Below are 21,959 nucleotides of genomic sequence, written 5' to 3'. Positions count from 1 at the left end.
AGTATAGTTTACCATCTTGTCCACAACCAAACTTAACATGGTTCTATCATATAATAATAACAATATTATTGTCTTCACAACTTAATACAGATAACAGCCTGAAAATAATCTTGTAATATTCATATTGCACTTAAAGTAATTACTTGAATTTACCTTGTCTTATAATTAAACTATTGCTAATTTAAGAAAAAAAAATTGGGTTGAATTTATGTAAAGATCAAATAATATTAAGTATTTTTTTATTTAATTTTAATAAATTTGGATAATTTAATACATGATAATAACAATAATTGTAAAATAATAAGAAAAACAGGCAGCAGAGATATACCTAATACATTACAAAGAGTAGCAGCACGCTGTAAAGCATCAAGACTATTAACTACAGCGTCTCGCCGAATTGCTTCCTTAGCAGCCTCACTCCCTAATAATGGAAGTGCTGACATACTGGAACGTTTAGAACAACCAGGAAGTGGAGCTGATAACACGATCAACATCGAATCCCAACAACAAGTTAATACTCGTCTGCATAATTTTACACCTGAAAAGAATTTTTAACTTAAAAAAAAAATCATTCAAACACATAAAAATTTTTTAATTTCACAGAAAAATAAATAAAGTGAAATCATAATTCATTGCTATTTCAAGGAATTCAACCTAACAAGTTTCTACATGTACTCTATTTATAGCTTTACAGATGTTGAAATATTGAATCTTCTGATAAGATTTGCTCAATATCATATCAATTAATCTTCTTAATGACAGTAGCGATTTGTCACTGTAGGTGTACCACATGAAAATCTTTTTGCTATACACAATATTCTTAATAATCTTTTCAGAAAAAATTCAATGTGTAATGTCAGACCTCCTATGAGACCAAGAGATAGGATTCACCTCAACCAATTCACTTGTTTAGTTGGGATCCAACCATTCAAGACTTTAAAATAAGGAAAACTGAAATAGGCTGTAATACTATGCTGCATCAAAGTAATGTTATGCCGCTTTCTCTTTACATACCTTCATTCAGAGAAACACATAACTTTCTTATACTAATTGTGCATGATAATGGTCTTCTTACCAAATAAAAAGAGCCTAATGCTGGCAAGCAGTGTCTTACACCATACATTCACTTATAATTCTCAATTATGTTTGTCTGATTACATTCTCAAAGCATAACTGGTTAACAATCGTGCAGTAAACACAAAGAGGCTTAATCCATAAACAAAATATATAGCGTAAAAAATTCACATTGATTTTTTTTTTTTTACAAAAAACAGACAAATAGTAATCAGCCTTAATGAACTTAATGAAGGCTGCAAACACTTATGAAGGACATTTTTAATTATAATCCTTAAAATTTGCAATGACAAATCCCAAAAAATAATGGAATTTTTTTTACTCAGTTCTGCAAAATGCAAAACACACTATGCTTTTTATTGCACAGTTTACATCACAATGATACCTGGCTAATCAATGACTGCGGAATTGTGTGCTGCATTCATCAAGTATCTCAAATGTTATGTTTCTCCCTATATGGAAAAAACCTTACATCTCTTTACATTACACTAAACAATCAGATTTTGATTACTCAATGTTTGTCAGATGATGAATGTCTGAAAACTTGGTTTTCCTTTTTTATGACTCTGTATGTAGAAAATAAAACATAAAACAACATAAACTGCAAAAATCAAGAATATATAAAACAGCAAAATAAACTATTTCTTTGTGGCAACAAAGAAGTTATCTAGCAACAAAACTATAATGAATCCAGATAATAAGTTTCAGTTTGACAGAAAGTGAAGTAAGAAGAAGCAATAGTGATACGTTATATCCTAATGCACACATTGACAGTAAATACTGAAAAGAGACCCAGCATAGAATATTAAACATTTTGACAAGAAGATTAAAGGTTATAATTATCATTGATGAATCAGTGGAAAGTATTAACTATATAATTCACTAAATTTTATTCATAATTTTAAAACATGACAACTATTTGAAACTGTTACATTAATGTTAACAATAACCAAAATAACACAGATGCATATTCCTTTGTATACAATTATGTGTATGCGGGCATACTCACACCTCCCCTCCTCACACACACACACACACATATATATATATATATATATATACACGAAGTGTGTGAGAAAAGTAATGAGATTACTTACTTAAAGTAACTTACTTATTTACTTACAGTAGATTACTTACTTAAAGTAATGAGATTACAGTGATCTGGCAATGCTGTGTCTATCGGTCTGTGCCAGACCGGTCTGTTCATCCCTTCTACATGCTTAGTACGAGTTTCAACTCTGTTCAGCCAATACATTATTTTTGACAGCGCCATCAGTGAAGTAGTGTTTTTGTTGTGTGTTACGAAATTGGAGCATCGGAATTTACAACAACATTGTGCAATCAAGTTTTGTGTTAAACTTGGGGAATCCGCGAGTGTGACCTTTGAAAAGTTGAAACAAGCCTATGAGGAACATTGCTTATCAAGAGCACAAATTTTCCACTGGCACAAATCATTTTTGGAAGGCCGAGAACATGTTGAAGATCAATCTCACTCAGGAAGACCTTAAACTTCAAAATCTGATGAAAACGTTGAGCGTGTGAAGGTTCTTGTGAGATCAGACCATCGTTTAACAATAAGGATGATGAGTGAACAATTAAATTTAAACACTTTCACCGTACATCACTATTTGACAGACGATTTGAATATGTGAAAGGTTTGTTCGAAATTGGTGCCGAAAAACCTCACAACGGAACAAAAAGACAATCGAAGAAATGTGTGTATTGATCTTGAGAGGATTGACAATAACCAAGAATTCTTCAATCGTGTGATCACAGGTGATGAATCCTGGATATTTGAGTACATCCTGAAACAAAGCGGCAAAGCGAAGAGTGGCACACTCCGTCATCTCCTCGACCGAAAAAATGTCGAATGAGAAAATCAAAGATCAAAACCATGCTGATTTGCTTTTTTGACAGTAGGGGTATCATGCATAAAGAATTTGTTCCTCCAGGGCAAACTGACAACCAAGTGTTTTACAAAGGTGTCCTTGAAAGGCTCAGGAAAAGAGTGATTCGCGTGAGACCAGACATTGCAGACAAGCGGATGCTTCATCATGACAATGCCCCATGTCACACAGCCATTTCCATCCGGAATTTTTGACCTCAAAACACATTCCTACGGTTCCTCAACTCCCTATTCACCTGATTTGAGTCCTTGTGACTTTTTCCTTTTTCTGAAATTGAAACATGTCTTAAAAGGACGTCATTTTGGAACTCTAGAGAACATTCAAAAGATTATGACCAACCAATTAAAAGCCCGACCAGTTGAAGCCTTCCAGTGCTGCTACCAGGAGTGGGAACAACGACTCCACCAGTGTATAGCTGCCCAAGGGAACTACTTTGAAGGGGATAATATTGTTGTTTAAAAAATAAAAACTTTGGTAAGTAAAAAGTCAGTCTCACTACTTTTCTCATACATTATATCATCTCACCAAACATACGTACACACAACAATTAAAGACAAACAGTATTTGCATATATTTATTTGTTGTATCTTCTAAATTGTTAGCTCAAATTTAATTGCTGCACTACAAAAAATTTACAAACCAGCTTCAACTTCAGGAGATATTTCTGGTCTTGATGTAGCCCGTTCCAGCCGCTGAAAATCTGTTAAAAGCTGACCTCCTTGTTGGCTGCTTCCCATACCATCCAGATCTGTAGAGTAACATTTTACAATACTAGTAACTTTTATAAAAACAGAAGAATAAATCTTTAAAAGAAAAGTCAACTAGCTCTGTAGAGTATGGGACCTAAGTAATAATTCATTTTAAAAATGACCAGAGAGTAATCAATCTAAGGCCAGATATATCTCCATTCATCAGCACCATTATTTCAAGACAATCTATTACAACTATCAATCTCATGACAAAGAAAAGGTATATATAATTGTGTAATGTTTTGCACCCCATAATCTCTTAGTGTGCCATTGAGAAATTTTGTATAGATGTATATATTTTTTTGAATATTCAAATAATTTATCAATGGATTGACCACTGCGTTAAAAAAGTTTAATATTATATGAATTATAAACCACCAAAACACAGTAATTAGGTAAGTTAAACTTACCATATTAATTTTCAATAACTAGTTTTTGCGGTATCTCACACCTTCAGTTGTATTAAATTCTACATCTATTATATTAAAACATATTCTTTTAATTTTTTGCTGTACAGTACTGGACAGCAAAATTTACATATGCGCTTACTATATTATTTAAAATCTAAAACATAATTTCAAATAAAATGATAAAAAATTAAAGAATATGTTTAATTGTAATAGATATATAGAATTAAATACTAACTGAAGAAGCAGGACATCACGAAAACTAGTTATTGGAAATTAATATGGTAAGTTTATCTTAACTAATTACTGTTCTTTGATGGTTAGATTTTATATAATATTAAATATATACATATATATATAAAAGACCAAAAGTAGAAAAATTGGTATTATCTTAAAAAAAGGATAAAGAATAACGTCTTAACTGATCAAGAAATCCATTAGCAGTGAAAACTGCAGTTTTGTAATTTTTTTTCTTTGCAAAGTGGTTATATCAGATATCTTACTAAGAAAACAATTAATAAAACAAGACTAGTATAACAAATTAAAAATTCAGAAATTTTAATTACACAACTGTAAACATTAAAACAATGATATAATAATTTATATATACATTTGTTGTTAGATTTAATATAAATTTTAACATTTTATTTTATGAGGTGCATCCAGGGAGTAAATTTATTTTTAAATATCGCTGCTGGAGCACTACCATTGCAATTAACATAAACGTACTGAATCACCTGATATGTTAGAAAGGGAGTGATGTCATTCTTTATTTGTCTAACCTGTATGCTATTTAGTGTTTTTATAATGTTTAAGAAAACTGAGACAACTGCTCCATGGGAAATTTACAGATTATTGGGAAATTTATAAATTTAGTCTGTGAATTTCCCATGTCCAAAAAAACCTTGGTTTCCCATGTCCCGTGTCTGTTGATCTGCACAAAGAACATTAAACAAGTTGAAATTCATAATCAGATTTGTGATATTTACGGAAAACCTGCAATGACTAGTTCCATGAGTGAATGAACAGTCACACTGAAATGTAACTCTTTAATGAATGATCTAATTGTTGATGATTTAGTACGTGCAGTTGATGACAAGGTTAAAGAAAGCAGATGATTTACAATTACATCTCTTTCTGTACATTTTTCTTAAATTTCATATTCGCTTCTACTCGAAATTGTGTCCATGTATGTGCCTAAGATGGTAAAGGAAAATCATAAAATGAGATGGTTGGGTAGCAAGTTGGAATTTTTTACTTACACAAAACATTTTTTACTCTTAAACAAAACAATATCATGAAATGACAACATACTTCATTGCTCAGAAAAAAAAATAATTCAAATGATATATCCCATTTGAAAGATCATGTGCACAGTGTTTTGGAATAAAAAAGCAGTTATGGTTTGTAGACAATTTGCCTCAAGATCGCACAATCAGTAGAGATGTCTATTGCAAAATGTTGGAAAAATTGCATCATGAAATACAGAACTAGTGATGAGGCTTGTTTACCCAGGGCGTTGTGGGCACATCGATTTGAATCAGACATCTCCTTTTTTTTAATTTAGAAATGTTAATTTACTAATAGTTATTAACCCGTGACTGAAAAAAACTTTTACAATAAATAATTATTCAATAAAGAAAAAAAAATGTAAAAAAATCAGAAGTTATTAGTGAAATAAAATTTTATGTACTTTTAAAAATGTGTAATGTAATTTAATAGGCATTATTGCATATACCATTATTCCATATGTAACAGATTTGGTGAAACAACTGATTATATAATATTAATTGAAAATTATAATTTAGAATCGTATTATTTTTGGATTTTCTAGTTTAATTTTATCTACATTAAAGTTAACTACAGCATAACTGAAAAATAGACGCTCATAAGAACAACGTATACACTGAGGTATACATGCCCAATCTTTAATAAATTGCAAAAATTCTTATCTTTTAGTTCATTACTCCTCTGATATTGTCAGACAATATTCTCCCTAAGTCAGAGTTGGTCACATTTCATTTATTTGTGTTTTGTTGCCAATCGTTCTTTGGTTTGGTATAATTCTTCTGATCTTAATTTGTGTTGTACACATTCTCTAGTTTTCAAATTTTCTCTCTACATTCATCACCCTCTCTTAATCTTTTTATTCTTTCTCCGGTTTTTAACATTGTCTTCCTCTTTATATTTATCATCTTCTCTTAATTTTTTTTATTCTCACATTGTTCTTAACATTTTTTTCTTCTTCATATTCATTTTCTTGTAGTTTTTTTGAGATATATTTCTTCTTGTTATCTTTCTTTTTCGTGTATGATTGTTTCTTTTTCATTTTTGATTATTCACCAAATAATCCAATAATAAAAACTGAATATTTTATACAGTAAGGTCGAAATCAACACTTGTAATGCAGGAGTTCACTAAACGGAATAGTTTAATTATTATTAAATTTTACTTATACGACGCACCAGAAATCAGAAACTTTTGTTAATCAGCAACTCACAAATATACAAATAATACTGATCTAGCAATAAAGGGACTTTTACTCTATCCTAATATTTCAGCAATTGTGTAACTGTCCACTCTAATAAAGAATTGGAAGACTGTATCTCATTTTCAAATAAAATAAGTTTAAATGATGGGTAGCAAAAAATGTGTATATGTAATTTAACAGGAGTACAAGGATATGTAGTTCAGATTAGATTAGAATATGTAGTCCACATCAGATTTTTTTTTTAGTTTCAACTGGTACATAAACAAGCAATATATTTGAAGTTGAATAAATTAAAATAGAAGCTTAAGTTAAAATATAGAAAAATTATGTTTTTAAATAATGTTGACAGTTATAAAAATTAAAACACAGCTTTGAAACTTCGCATGCTTTTCAGAAAAGATTTTTACAAAACATAATTTTTTTTATACTTTTCACACAGTTCGCAGTCAAATACAGACAGTAGGAACAATTAATAGAGAAATAATGAAATAGCTTGTGGATACATCCACTGTTCAGAGATGTTTGGACAATGCAGTTTAAAGGGAAATATAGCCTAAAATTTGCATATCAGTTCATGTACCAAATATAATAATATTTAGCAACTACAATGAACTAAGTAAAATTACTAACAAAGATTCTTTATTGATAATTATACAGAATGTTTTGCTTTGAAGTTCAAAAATAATTTTTATAATTTTTTTGTTTTATAAAATAATAATGTAAAAATTAAGTGATTTTTCTTACACCTTTTGCTCCCAATAATTTTTTTGTACAAGATTTCATTGGTTACAATTTTACCAATAGTAAAATTCTAACAAATGCAACAAGTTGGGTGAAAAAAGCTTGCTCGGAGTCACAGTTTGGAGTTATTGTTTTATTTGACATTCAAGAGATAAATCTATCCTTAAACAAAGAAGAACTCTTCAGATATATTAATTTACTCAACTCGCAAGTCAGTGTATCAATTTTATAGATTTGTTTCCCTTCATCACATTAATTTATCAGGAGTAATTCCACAAGAAACAAAGTATATAACATATTTTTTCTGTATATTTTCTCTTTACTGATGGTAGTGAGGTTAAGGGACAGTAATTAAACATAAACTTCAACTTTGAGAAGTGTTTGCTAATTCTTTCACTACAATAAACTGAAAAAATAGGACTATAAAATGAAACAGCACTATATTCAAGTTATATAAGTAAATCTGACATCAACTACAGAATATAACAACCCAAGCTATGTAGAGCATATATGTTCACATGTATGAGTTATATGTTAACAGGTAGATATAAAATAACACAGTACAAAGTAAAACATCCTACAAAGTGAATCTCATGATGGTACAAAATATAATAATGTAAGTATTTTTTTACATTAAAAAGAGTAAAATGAAAAAAAAATTCTAGGTCTCCAACTATCCAACTTAAATGAATATCTGTTAATAAATATTTTCTTTAAAATGAAGACTGACTTTCACTCACAAATAACAGTATTTGACTAATAAAAGTAAAATTTTTGTAAAATTATTTTTAAAAATAATAATAATTTGGTATTTTAAGGTGTAAAGAATTTTTTTTCAGAATTTATTGAAATTTTGTTTTGATGTTTTTGTTTTGTAAACTGGATGATGATTGAATAATCTTACTGAAACTACAATAACAATAAAAAGGTTAAAAATCGGCATATAATTTATCAGCAAATCCTGCGATTAAAAAAATAGATCCTACAGAGCAGTAGTTTTATATACATTTTTATCAAACCCACATACTAAACAAAATATCATACCTTTTTTTTTGTACTGTGATATTCCTTCTTCTAACCCTAAAAAGTAAAATATTACAATAAAAGTAAATTATAAAGAGCACATGAATAAAATATGTCATAAATAAAAACAAAAAATAAAATAAAAATATTTTTTTTTATTTCCCCATCAGTCATTACACTATTTAAAAAAATAATAAAAATAAAATAATAATAAACTAATAAACAAAAGGATTAAATAATAAAACAACAAAAAAAAAAAATATATATATATATATATATATATATATATATATATATACACACACACATTTTTTTTTTTTAAATAGTCTGAGAAGTATGGCTGAGGTTAATTAGACAAAATATACAAGAGGAATAGGAATATTATTCAACAAGAGGCCTTTATCCATTACTGGGACATCAGTGGCATAATAATAATAATGCACAACAAAGAAATATCATTCTCTCATTCATCAAGATATCTTCTGAACCCACAGTCCTAAGAAAAAGAAACTTTTTTGCAAAGTGTGAACACTTGCTTTATACAATAGGAATGAAGATATACATGCAGCTTGGGCATTACTTGTCTTGCTTGGAACTACAATGACTTTGTAAAAAGAGATTTAGCCACTAAAAAAAATATAATAAAGCTGAAGTAAAGCTTAACTGGTGTATGAACATGACACAGGCAGTCAGATGAAATGACAATGCAAGCGATTAGTTTAAAGGTTAAAGTCTGAAGTACCTGAGACACACCCAAGACGTACTGGTTACACCATCTGAGGAAGAACCATGCACAATCATATTACGTGGATTAAGGAAAGTAATGGCAGTTAAAAATGAAGTGCTGTTAGTCAAAAAGGACCTTTCTTGATGGGAAAACCATTAAGAAGTTGATAACAATTGTCTACAAATAAAAAGAAAAATTTTGGAACTGAAATACAAGTAGGTGAACTTAAATTATTACTTTTGTCTGAATTTTAAAACTAAATCAGTTTTTCTCTACTACACTTAGTTTTAGGTATAATCCTTTAAAAATAACAAAAAGTACTTTATGTTCTTGATGTTATATAAATTATGACATTATTACGTACATAATTGTAGTATTACTTTATAATAACTATCATTTCAGAAATAACAAAAATGAATTAAATACAAATGTGTACTTTATTTTGCAGAATAAAAATCAATTTCAGTGAAAAATTAGTTTTTTCTCTTTTATGTACCAAGAAGAATCCTTTTGTGAAACTAACAGTCCAATCTGTCTTAATAATGCTGTTCTATTTGTTATATATCTTAATAGAACCTTTCTCCTGGTTACTGCTTACAGCGCCCTAGTTTGGTGGGAAGTAATCGAAATGGTATTATAAATATTCCAATGAATATTCAGAAAAACTTAGAGTTAACTATTTAAACCCCTCCCTATCTTTATCTTTCATAAAATTCTTCTGTAGTCCTAGTTTTATATGTAAAAGTAATAAAATAATTCAGTAAAGCTCAGCAAGTAGAGTATTTTTAACAATTTGCTACCCTGGAGTGAAATTACCTCTTTTTGGTCAGTAAAGGTAAATGTGAATATGATTCAAGAGAGGCCTCTGCCTCTGCCCAGGGACATTAATGGCTAACAATAATAATGTATAACAATGAAATATCATTCACTTATTCATCAAGATATCTCCTGAACCCATAGTCCAAAGAAAGTGAGACATTGTGAAAACCGTAAACATTTGCTTTATACAATAAAAATTAAGACATACAGTTGCAGCTTGGGTGTAACTTGTTTTGACTGAAACCACAATGACTTTGTTAGAAAAGATTTAGCCATTACAGAAATATAATTAAGCTGAAGTAAAGCCTAATTGGTGTGTGAACATGGCCACAAGTAGTCAGATGAAATGGCAATGCAAGTAACTAGCTTATTAAGTAATGCTGATTGGTATTATGACTGTCCCATAAACAAAAGAAATAACAGTATTTTGTAAAACTCAGTATACTCAGGAAACGTCCAGTAACATTTAGGTCACCACAGATTCATTGTTAATTGTTCATCATACTTAATTACTTTTAAAATAAGTTACACGTGCACACTTAAGACTTGATACCAAAGGAAAAAGTTTATTTGATTTATGCAATATTGCCTTAAAGATTTTTTTTTTGGAGTCTACAATTAAACTCCAATCATATAACTTCGGAATCATAAACTGCTGAATATGCAATATTATTGCATATACAATAATTCCCAGGTCAAATATTAGCCTGTTAACATAGCAGGAACAAATTATGCCATTCATATTAAAATATTTCATTTTTATATCTATACAGTGAAATTTTAGTATGTTTGTCTAATAAACTCCTCTCTTTCAATCTTTCAAGCACAAACTAAAATACTGAGTTCTGTTTATATGATGAGGTGTGGTTGAGTATTTGATTCTTCTTAAGGACAATAACAATATCATTTATAAGCTGCTTTCAGCAATCTTGATATTGGTTTGTATTGACTTTTTATTATGAATTTTTCGCAAACATAACAAAACATATTTAGTATTTTTTACAAGCACAATTTCTAACTCATATTGTAAACCCCAAAAGAAAAATTTTAATGGACTAAAATAAATTAATGTACATTAAGTAGCTCATGAATAGTTAATGAAATTCTTTGACATTATTATATAATAAAGCACTGTTAAATAACATAAATATAAAGTTACAATGGACAATTCCAAAAAAGTTTTGGTAGAAAAGTTTTTCATCTCACTAAAATCTGTTAATTTAATTATGACAGTTATAATTCTTTTACTAAAGTATAGGAGAAAAAATAAATAAATAAAATAAGCAATAAGAGCTGAACCAATTAAGCAATTAAGGGACACCAATTATGAGCTCAGTCACAGTGAAGGAAATTTGATTTAGTAGAAATATTAATTATTTTGTTTGTGCAAATTTGACTACAATTATATTTTTACAATAGTATAGAGTTAGGCCTACAACATTAGTCAAATATGAAATCATACATTAATAAACATGTTTATTAAAACAATTGTAACAAGTTAGTACACCTTTTGCATATTAAAATTACAATGATTCAACATATAAATTTAAGCAGTGATAACTTGAAAGTGTGACCAAATACTTTAGAGGAGAATTTTGTAAAACATATTCTGATTCAGCTTAAAAGATACTACATAACTCCTCTTTTCAGTTTCAAAAATTGTTGGCAAAAAATTGTTAACCAATGCAACTAACAAAATTACAGCAACAGCTAGAAATAGGAATTATGAAAACTTGAAACTGTATTTAAGAAAACAAAAAAATTTATGAAGAAAACTACTAGCAGAGCTTCAGTTATAAAACTCAGATTACATACATAAAAAAGTAACCTCTATTTACACAAAATAAAACAATGAAAAAAAAGTAAATACAAAGATTCCTTTTAAAATTAAAACATGTTTCCAAATTATCTTTTCATATTTTTCTTTGTTTTAATTTGTTTTTCAAAAGGTTATCATGCTTCCCCAAAAAGTTTCACTTAAAAAAATAAGATATTACAAAACAATTAAAAAAATAGCAAAAAATATGAACAGTAAGTAATATTAGAGAAATTATCAAACAATTATAAAAAGTCAAAACAATGGGCGTAAAATTCAATAATACTAAGTAATAAATTAAACATAATTTTTTCTGAATAAGAATGTTTTCTAAGTAAAAAAAAAAAAAAATAAAGCTTAAGAATAATTGATAGGATTTGTTAGTATGTTAGTGAGAGAACCTGTTAGTAGGTTAATCAGTGCAAGATTTTCACATGTAGCAGGATTGTACCCACACTGTTGTAGGAAACTGTTAGCCAGCACCTGCTGATACAATTCTGACAGCCATGTAGCAGACAAATATACTAACACACCACTTCCATGCACCTCTTCAACAAATTGTTCCTATGACAAATAGTATATCATAAAATTTTAAATGTTTCCAGCATAACTACCTACATATGAATTAAGCTTAAAACAAAAAGCTAGATGATATAAAAAACACATTTATGTTAATTCCTTATGACTACTTTTTATAGCCAAATATTATTTATCTGCATTTTCAAAATGTAAGTTTAAACATAAATGATTTCAGGAAAATATTGCATTCTCAATGCAGTACATATCAATAAAATTTTCTACTGCTACAGAGAAAAGAAATTTCAGAACAAAATTAATAGAAAAATATGAGCAATATAGAAAAAACTCACAGGGATCTAAAAAAAAAAAAAAATATATATATATATATATATATATATATATATATATGTATATTTTAAATCAATTCTTTTTTGAACCATACTCCTCTGTACCAATACAATTTAATTTATATTTAATATATCAACCCAAGTACAGAACAATTGAAATAGGATTACTTACCTTATTTCATTACATAAGTAGAAGTACTTTTGTGAACTTAATTCGCATCAGTTGCATTACATTTATTTCAAAAAAACATCATAAACTTGCAATGTATAATATCATACCACTTATTCATTTGTTTTATGTTAAACATTTTTTTAAACTAATTAAACTTTATTAAAATCTTTTAAATTAAATTTAAACTTACTTTAACATACTTTAAAAGCTTATACAAAATTTACAAAACTTTTATTTAAATTAAAAATTTTAAATTATATTCAAAACATGATATAAAATTTTAAAAAATTGTTTAAAAATTATAAAGATTAATTAATTAAAATTGATATTAAAATTAATTGATGAATTACTTTATTAATTAATTAAATTAACTGATTAATTTATTGGATTATAGACTACAAAAATCTACTACAAAAATATCAATAAATCAAGTCCACGTTAAAATATTATGTGTAAGTGTTTTTAAAAGGAGTAGGAACAGTTTTTTAAAAATACACCTTCTCATGTTATATCTAAAATAATAGATAAAATTCTCAGAAGTAAAATAAAGTTACAGAATAAATATAATATAAAAAATGAATACTAGTTAGTAAACTAAAATTCTTAAATGATAATAAAACTAGGATGGTTAGTTATATTATCTGTAATATGTATACTAGTATACCACAGAAGTAACTATTAATATATTAAAGAAAAAATTAGTACAAAATATTGAAGATCCCTTATTTACTGAAAATATCATTATTATTATTATTATTATTATTATTATTATTATTATTATTATAAATATATGTAAACAGAATTATTTTAGTTTTGATAACAAATATTACACTCAGGAAAATACACTACTGATGGGGTTTCCTTTGTCATCCATATTGTCTGAGGTTTATTTACAGGAGTTTGAAGATAAGAGAGTTTATGGGATAACACATACACATGATATTTTAATGTGGACTAGATATGTTGTAATCCAGTGATAAATGATGAACATTTAATAATCTTGAATAAGTTAAACTCATACTATAATGATTTGAAATTGATAACAATAGAAAAATAAATTATTTAGATTTCAGTATTGAGATTGGTAAAAATAATCAATGTATAACTTCAGTATATAGAAAACCCACAAATCTAACAAAACTACTATACACAGAGCTTCAAATCACCCATGGTCACATAAGATTAGTACTTATACAAATGTGGTAAATAGAGCAATTAATTTTATATGAAACATAATGTAAATAAAAATGAATTAAACAAAGAATTAAATATTGTAAAACAGATTGCTTGCTATATATAATGGTTAAGATAGTAGATTGGAAAATAATGTTTATAATAAACAAATGGTAAAAATAGCAGATTTAATACCAATAAACAACACACACAAAATTGACAATGTATATTTAAAATATATACATACTGATAAAACAGTTGAACACATTATATAGGTTTATGATAATAAAAAATTTAAACCTGCATACCAGACAAATAACCACACAATAAAACACCTAACAAGTAATAAACGTAATAATCCTACTTATGTATACAATTTGGGTGGTACTTATAAAATTGAATGTAATGATTGTGACCAAATTTATATTGGTAACGCCACTAAATCTTTTAAAACCAGATTAATGGAACATTTTAGAAGTTATAAAAAGGTAAGCTAGGTTTTTTGAATGTATCAGATCATTTGATTAAATATAAGCACATAATATCAGATATTCAGACAAACTTAACAATACTAGAAATTAAAAAATGCAATATGGATATGAATAATAAGGGTTTTGTCATTTTAGAAAGTTATTATATATATAAACATAAGAATAAATTTAATATAATCAAACTTCAGAGTATGAAGACGATATTATAAAGGCTGCAGTAGATAGCACCACTATCCATTTTGATAATAATGTTGAGTAATTAATCTTCCAACCTGGTAAGTAAAGTAAATTCAGTGAAACAGCAAACATATAACTTTACTTTACTTAAGTTTTTGATTTTACTTTAAATTTGTTAATTTTTAATCTAATTTTAATTTAATTGTTTATGTTGAGGTCACATTGTGTAAATGTGTAAAAAAATATTAATTTTTTTTTTAAACTTAATTTTAAATTAATACTAATCTTAATTAATCTTTATAATTTTTAAACAATTTTTTATATTTTACATCTTGTTTTGAGTAATAATTTTAACTCACAGTTTACTGTAATGATGTGGAATCTTTACTAGAAGCTTTGTCTTTTTATAGACTCTTCAAAGCATAGTTTGTATGCAATCTTTCTTCATGTTGGAAATATGACATAATCCCTTTAGTTCATGCAACTCACATGAAAGTCATATGAAAATATGAAACTTGTGTTGGATATGATTTAACACAGAAATATTTGTGACATAATTGGGGAGACCTGAAAGTGATAGCACTGTTACTTACTTTACAACTTGGGTATACTTAATTTTGTTGCTTCTTGTGTGAGTGAGACATCAGAGATAGGAAGATTCATTATATTAAAAAAGAGAAACACTGACAGTAGGAAAGAAGAATGTTGTGAGTTCATCACTAATAAAGCCTGAAAAAGTTTACTTCGCTTCTACATATTAAGCTAAGTTTAATGAAAAATTCTGTTAAAGCAATGAATTATGATGGGACTTGATTTCACTTTCTAAAAAACAAGTTCCCTAACGTAAATAATGTTAAAATATTTTTTACTGGATTGCAAATAAAAAACCTAATGAATAATACTGAATTTGCCACAGTTTGAAAGTTTGGTGCGTGGAATCTTTTCAAAAGGTTGCAAACAACTTTGTTGGAAATCATAAGGCAGATAAATTACAAAGAACTTATAACTGAGCTTCTTAAAAACCATAAAGCACTTGGATGTAATATGTCACTAAAGTGTTTAATTCTTAGATTCTTGTCTGTTTTCTCTCCTACCAATATTGGAGCTTTGAGTGATGAACATGAAAAATACTTTCACAAGGAAATATCCACCATGGAAACAGGCTACAGGGAAAATGGAATCCAAGAATGCTGTCTAACTACTGCAGGAATCTCAAGACTGATGTAACTACGAGCAAACTACATCAGAAAATAAAAAACGAAGCAGATTTTAGGGATGTAGCAACTGCATGTATAATTCTGTTACACTACCATCACAATGGTTCTTCTAAGAACAAAAAAAGGTAATTACAAAAAAAACTATGCCTGACAGAAAGAACCATTTATATATTTGAAAACAGGATAAAAATACTATAACATCCAGCAATTAACATTCTTGTAACAAACAAAAAACAGAATTTTGTTTTCCAGAGTAATTTGGATGTGCCAGGCGGATTACATCTGAAGATTTGAATTTATCACTATTTTTTTTTTAAATTATAATATATTTTCAATTTAAACAATAAGATAAAAAACTAAACATTTTAAAAATCACAGTAACTAAGAAGTAAAGATTTATCTACTCATCTTTTAAACATAGAAATCTAAATTGCCCAGGTACATCTTATTCCTGTTATTTTTAATAGAAAAATTTCAAAAATCGACTTAAGATTAGAAAAACTTAAGTTTTTCTGGGATTAGAATGATGCTGAGTGAACATCCCATTTATCCTGGGAAAGTGTAGAGTGTAGGATATCAGTGGAGCAACCTGCTTTCTTAGGATATTCAAGCTATTGCAGAACTACCCTGTAATATTTTCTCTGGATGGAGAGGATATACAATGGATATCCTGCAACTTCTAGGATGTACATACCCAAAAGAGGGATGAGTTTCAGATGCCCCAGATACAATATGTGCTGTGCAGGTTAGAAACTCTCTTATATCTCATTTGATTTACAATCATTCAACAATTACAAGCTTTATTATAAGTCTGTAATAAAAATGGCACAATATTTAATATACACACATACCTAGATATTTGTGATAAAAAACAATTGATTACATCTCTAAATAAAAACAAGGTTGTTTGTAGAGCATACAATGGTAAACTACAAATTATATTATGTTGCTCCTTTGGCCTTATGATATTACTTCATATGAATAATAAAACATGATAAAACAAAAAAGGTAACGTATTAATTATTATGTACTACTATCGCTTCAAAATTTACAATAATACTTACTGTAACATAAATGAGTTAACATAAAAAGTACAATAAGATACATTCCCCTCCACCAACTTCATATAAATCATTTGAAAAAGCCAAGTTAAAAATACAAACATGCTGTGTTAGCATGGATTATAAGCAAAAAAGAATGCCAGTGTATCATGCAAGACCAACTTACTAGTCCTAGTTCTTAGAGCTTGTGAACTAATTTATAAATGTGTTAGTCAAAGTCACCAGTTGATATAACACAGATATAATAAGCATATAACATTTAATTTTTTAGTTTTTATTTTCAAAAGACAAATTAAATTAATTTTACATCCCTTAAATACATATTCATATGCAGCTTTTACCTCATTTAAAGGGACATTTTTCAAATCATGGTGATAATATCCTTGATGAATTAATTTCAAGTTGAGAAGAAGTGCTGAGTAAGTGGCAAGGTAGATTCCATCAGCATTTATGATAGTAGGAGTACAATTCCCTTCTAAGTTTTTATTATCTAAATAAAGCCCTGAAAAATTGCAAGATAATTAATAACATATCAAGACACTGCTGAATAAAAAAATACATAAATAATTCATGCACAGATTAAATTCTCTTATTTTACAACTAATATATACATTTTTCTCTAGAATCCCCTACATTTCCATTTTTATAAACTGAAAAACAGACACTATGGGGCACTTTATAATGCAACAATTGTTTGAGTATAAAAACCAGAAAGTTTGTAAAATGACCGACTTTCTAAATTATTATTATTTTCTTAAATTTAACATTTCAAAATAAAATGATATACACATAGATGCAGACTTTTTTTTTAAGTGATATCAACTGATTATTAGTGACAAACAAATGGTAACAAAAGCATGGGTAGAAAATGCAATCAGAAATTTACAACGTTAGTATACACAGCCAACCAATTAAATAAGATTCAGCCTTTACATTCTATCTTTCATGTTTTAATGCTTCAATGTTCAAAATCACCTAACAATAAAAAATAATGAATGAATGATGCCTTTACTTGGTAAAAATCCATAATAAAAAATTGGAAAATAAAACAACATATATTTTTTTGGGTGACATATTCTTCCCTATTTTTTACAATAAAAAACACTGAAAGTGACTAAATTTGCAGATCAATGTAGCTTTAACCAATTAATAACCAATCATTAATTTATATATTTTTTTTATTTATTATAATATTTCTAAAGATAATTTTCATAGACAGCATCTATCTGTTGTTATTTGATTATAACTTAATCAGTTATTTTTCAAAGACTTCTAATATTAGCAGTTTTTTTAATCTTGTTACTACAATCCCTTGCCAGGAATTAAAATTGAACTAGAAGTCAGTGTACTAGTCACGTCACTATACCATCTTGCCAAACTGCAAAAACTATGAAGGCATGTTTACAATGGAATCTTATAAAAAAAGAAAGAATTACAGTACGTGTCACAAAAGAAAAGGTTTGATTGAGAAATTATATTTTATTACGCTATGTTTACTGGTACATTTTTACATTGCTGGAGAAACCTAAAATACATATTTTTAAGAAGAATGGACGATTTCAGACCCTAATGCTTTGAGTCAGAAACACTATATCACAACATAACCTAAAAAAAAAATTTTAATCATAACTTCAATACCAGTAACCAATTTTTATTTTATTTGTACCAAATTACTTGTCATTCAAAGAGCCTTCCAGTGAGGTGTTACAAACTACATCGTCTCATTTTAAAAAAATAAGTTTCCAACCCTTGAAAATTTAGAAAACATCTAAGTGTGAAATTTTGTAATGGTAATTTAAAAAATAATCTTCATAGTTTTAATCCACAGATTATGATTATTTCAAATGGTTTAAGAAGTAACATCACGCAATTTTAAAGTTATTTTTGTTGGATTAAAATTTAGAAATTACTACCCCAAATGGTTTTTTGCACCTACTGAGCAAAAGAGTGGGCGGATTTTAATTTTCTTTTCACCAAAATTCATTATTCTTTTCAGGTTGTCAATTAATGTAATTAAATGTTACCATTGCAATTTAAGATTTTTGAATTGGGGTATGTGTAGCAGAGAGGGTGGGTTTCACCCCTTTGAAAATAATTTTAAAAAGGTTCCCCCAAGAATGGCATACATGCCTGCAAAAAGAAATATGATGGGACAGCTGTTGAATAATAAATGTGGTAACTTTTCAAATGATCACCCGATATAAATTTAACAATAAAACATATCTACTCTTTCAAAAAATAAGAAAAATTTTCTATCTGTCTTTAACATTTAATAATAACTATTTAAAAAAAAAATTCTAATTTCTAGAAAATAGCTTCAAAAAATTAAAAACTCATTAATAATAATATTACAGATTATAAAAATATCTAAAATAAATCAATACACAGAGTGTCCATTTAAATAAATTAAGACACATCTTTAAAAACTACAAATTTTAGGAAAAAATGTTTTCTATTAAAGTTTTTCCATTACAAGGGATAAAATACGTTCATAACCTATGTTGTCCTTGATAAGGTCAAATAAAGGTCATTTCAAGGTCAAATTATTTTTTTAAATAGAAACCTATATTTTTTATTGCAGAATCGAATTCTTTGCAAAATAGACAAAAATTCTTGATTTTCTTACATTTTCATTTTTTTTTCTTCATAAAAATAAAATTTATTTAATGTAAAATTATTTAATTTAAGTTTATCTAATAATAATACCAGTACAAAATTGTTATCACTGATTTTTCAGTACTTATTTAATTGCTATTTAATTAAAAGACCTAGAAGATGAAACAAACTTCTATTTTAATTTTTTAACAAACGCTTTCTTATAATAGCTAATGAAGTGATCAATATGAAAGCGCTCATATATCACCAGAAAAAAAAGGTAGCAAGTGTAATTTTTATTATTGATAATTTATTATACTGCTATAATCCTCAATTGTAAATTCATTAACATTACAATGTTATACATAACTACTGAACAAAAGGGAGTATGCTAATTGGATCAAATTTTAGATGTCTTTGTTTCTGCCCATCTCAATGATGATTCATGATCTCTTCTAACCCAAACAAACAATTTTAGCACTGAAAAATTCTGGAAGGATATATGCACATAGATACATGTGTATGTATTTGCCTATTTTCAAAGACCACCTATTCATTTATGATACATAAAACACAAATGCGATTTCAGTTTTGAATTTAATGATTTAAGAAGATATAGTGGGGTAAAAGAAATATTTAACACATTTTCACAAGTTTTTACACATTAAACAATTTATACCTTCACAATACTTAGAAGAAAATTCCTGAAGAGCCTCATCTACTTGTACACAACTACGAAGTGAAAGCAATGATGGTAAAAGATTCAACAAAGATGCTGTAAATTCTTTAGCATTCTGTCTCTCCCCATCATAACCTTCTGATGGAACCTAAATATCAATATCATATTTCATTAATTAATAAAATCATAAGAATTGCTTATAATGACAAATAACAGATTTTAATTAACAAGTAATTTATCAATAAATCTAACGAACCAAAAAATTCAATTTAAAATTAATCGATCCTACTTTGCTGTCTTATCTAATTTATAGTTAATATGAAAATTTTAAACCCAATCTACTAAAGGTCTTCTGGAGTTATTATTTTGAACTGAAATATTGGTTACAAAATACAAAATAATTATGTTAAAAAAGGCTTCCAAAAACTGAAAAATTAAAAATCTAGTTACGTGTAGAGAGAGCAGTTTTCCTCTTTATTTCAACTGACCTTAATACTGTAAATAATTAAATAAATTCTAGTACGTGTGCACAGAAAATACTTAAAACAATTTTCTATCATAAAATTACACTGCAGAAGTACCATACCTGACTTCTTTTCAATCCCCTCTTAATATGAAACACATATTTTGAAAGCAATTTTTGAACTTATAAATGCAAATAAATATTTAATGAATAAACCTTAAAAACAAATAAAACTAAGTAAAAAAAGAAGCACAAACTAAAAAATTCAAATTCTATTCAATAATTTCAATTTTTTTTAAGTTAAAGCCAAATAAAATTACTTACAACTTAACCCCACTTTAAATTTGATCCCCACTTCAAAAAGTCAAAATTTAAAAAGGAAAATTATATATAAATTTAAATAAATAATTTTTTTTCTTCTTAGTTATTTTAAATCAGTTTTATTGTTTACTTTTTAAATTTAATTTTATTTAAAATATGGGTATAAGAAAATGTCAATTGATTGCAAAGAAACACAGATTGGAAGAAACACAAAAAGTGAGAAACAGCATTTTTATAAAAATTAGCAAATGAATGTGGTAAACATATTAAGCAATTATTACAAAGTGTGAGCTATGGCTTTCTGGAATGAATATTCTATTGTATTAATAATTTTACTTAAGTTTTTCAACTAATTTTTTTCTTGAAATTACAGATAAGAATATCAACCTTTAAATATCAGAATGTCATGAGATTGTATATCATTACACTACAAAAATCTATTGCCAAACAATGAGGAACAAATAAAATATTTTCAAATCATCAATGTTCTATGTAATTTAAAAGACATGTTTTAAACAAAAATTAAATTTGTTTTTAAATTAAAATATTATTTTTCCTTTAGAACGTCTGTCATTTATATTGCCTGGAGAAAATTACTGCAGGATTACGAGAGAAACTTTACAAAATTAAAAACTCATCGAATTTTTGTAGTTGGTCACGAATAAAGCTTGAACTACATACAAAAATTTTCACAAGTTGGATTGGCTTATGAGTATTATTTTCTAGTCAGACAAATAACAAAAATTCTCAGACAGTATATGAGTATTAAAAATAAACCTAAAAAATAAAAAAAAATCAGAAATGGAAAGAAAATATTGATTAAAAAAAAATTGAATTAATAAAAAGGAGTACAAAAAGATGAAGAGTCTTTCATTAAAAATATTCCTGTGAGCAAAGAAGAAGAATGTAATCATTCTGGTTACTGTGATCAATTTCAGTAGTTTTGACTATGATACTTTTTAATTACATTTTTTTACGAAAATAAAAAAG

General features: G+C 27.3%; 1 protein-coding gene across 2 annotated transcripts in view; it reads right to left on the bottom strand.

Annotated features, from left to right (window-relative positions):
- The window catches only part of LOC142320354 (brefeldin A-inhibited guanine nucleotide-exchange protein 3), a 153,928-nt gene that overhangs the window by 75,307 nt on the left and 56,662 nt on the right, over positions 1-21,959 (bottom strand). For both annotated transcript variants that reach the window (XR_012755356.1, XM_075358063.1), the window contains exons 12-17: positions 20,186-20,333; positions 17,253-17,413; positions 12,156-12,318; positions 8,414-8,449; positions 3,622-3,729; positions 329-538 (exon numbers count right to left, since the gene is read on the bottom strand). Coding sequence is in view for 1 of the 2 variants with exons in the window: in XM_075358063.1 (XP_075214178.1) it covers positions 329-538; positions 3,622-3,729; positions 8,414-8,449; positions 12,156-12,318; positions 17,253-17,413; positions 20,186-20,333 (826 nt within the window). In the remaining variant the exon portion in view is untranslated. The remainder of the gene's footprint in view (positions 1-328; positions 539-3,621; positions 3,730-8,413; positions 8,450-12,155; positions 12,319-17,252; positions 17,414-20,185; positions 20,334-21,959) is intronic.

The sequence above is a fragment of the Lycorma delicatula genome, chromosome 1 (genome assembly GCF_047948215.1).
Source record: "Lycorma delicatula isolate Av1 chromosome 1, ASM4794821v1, whole genome shotgun sequence".
Taxonomy (NCBI): Eukaryota; Metazoa; Arthropoda; class Insecta; order Hemiptera; family Fulgoridae; genus Lycorma; species Lycorma delicatula.
Note: the sequence above shows the minus strand (reverse complement) of the source record. Positions and strands in the feature narration are given on the sequence as shown.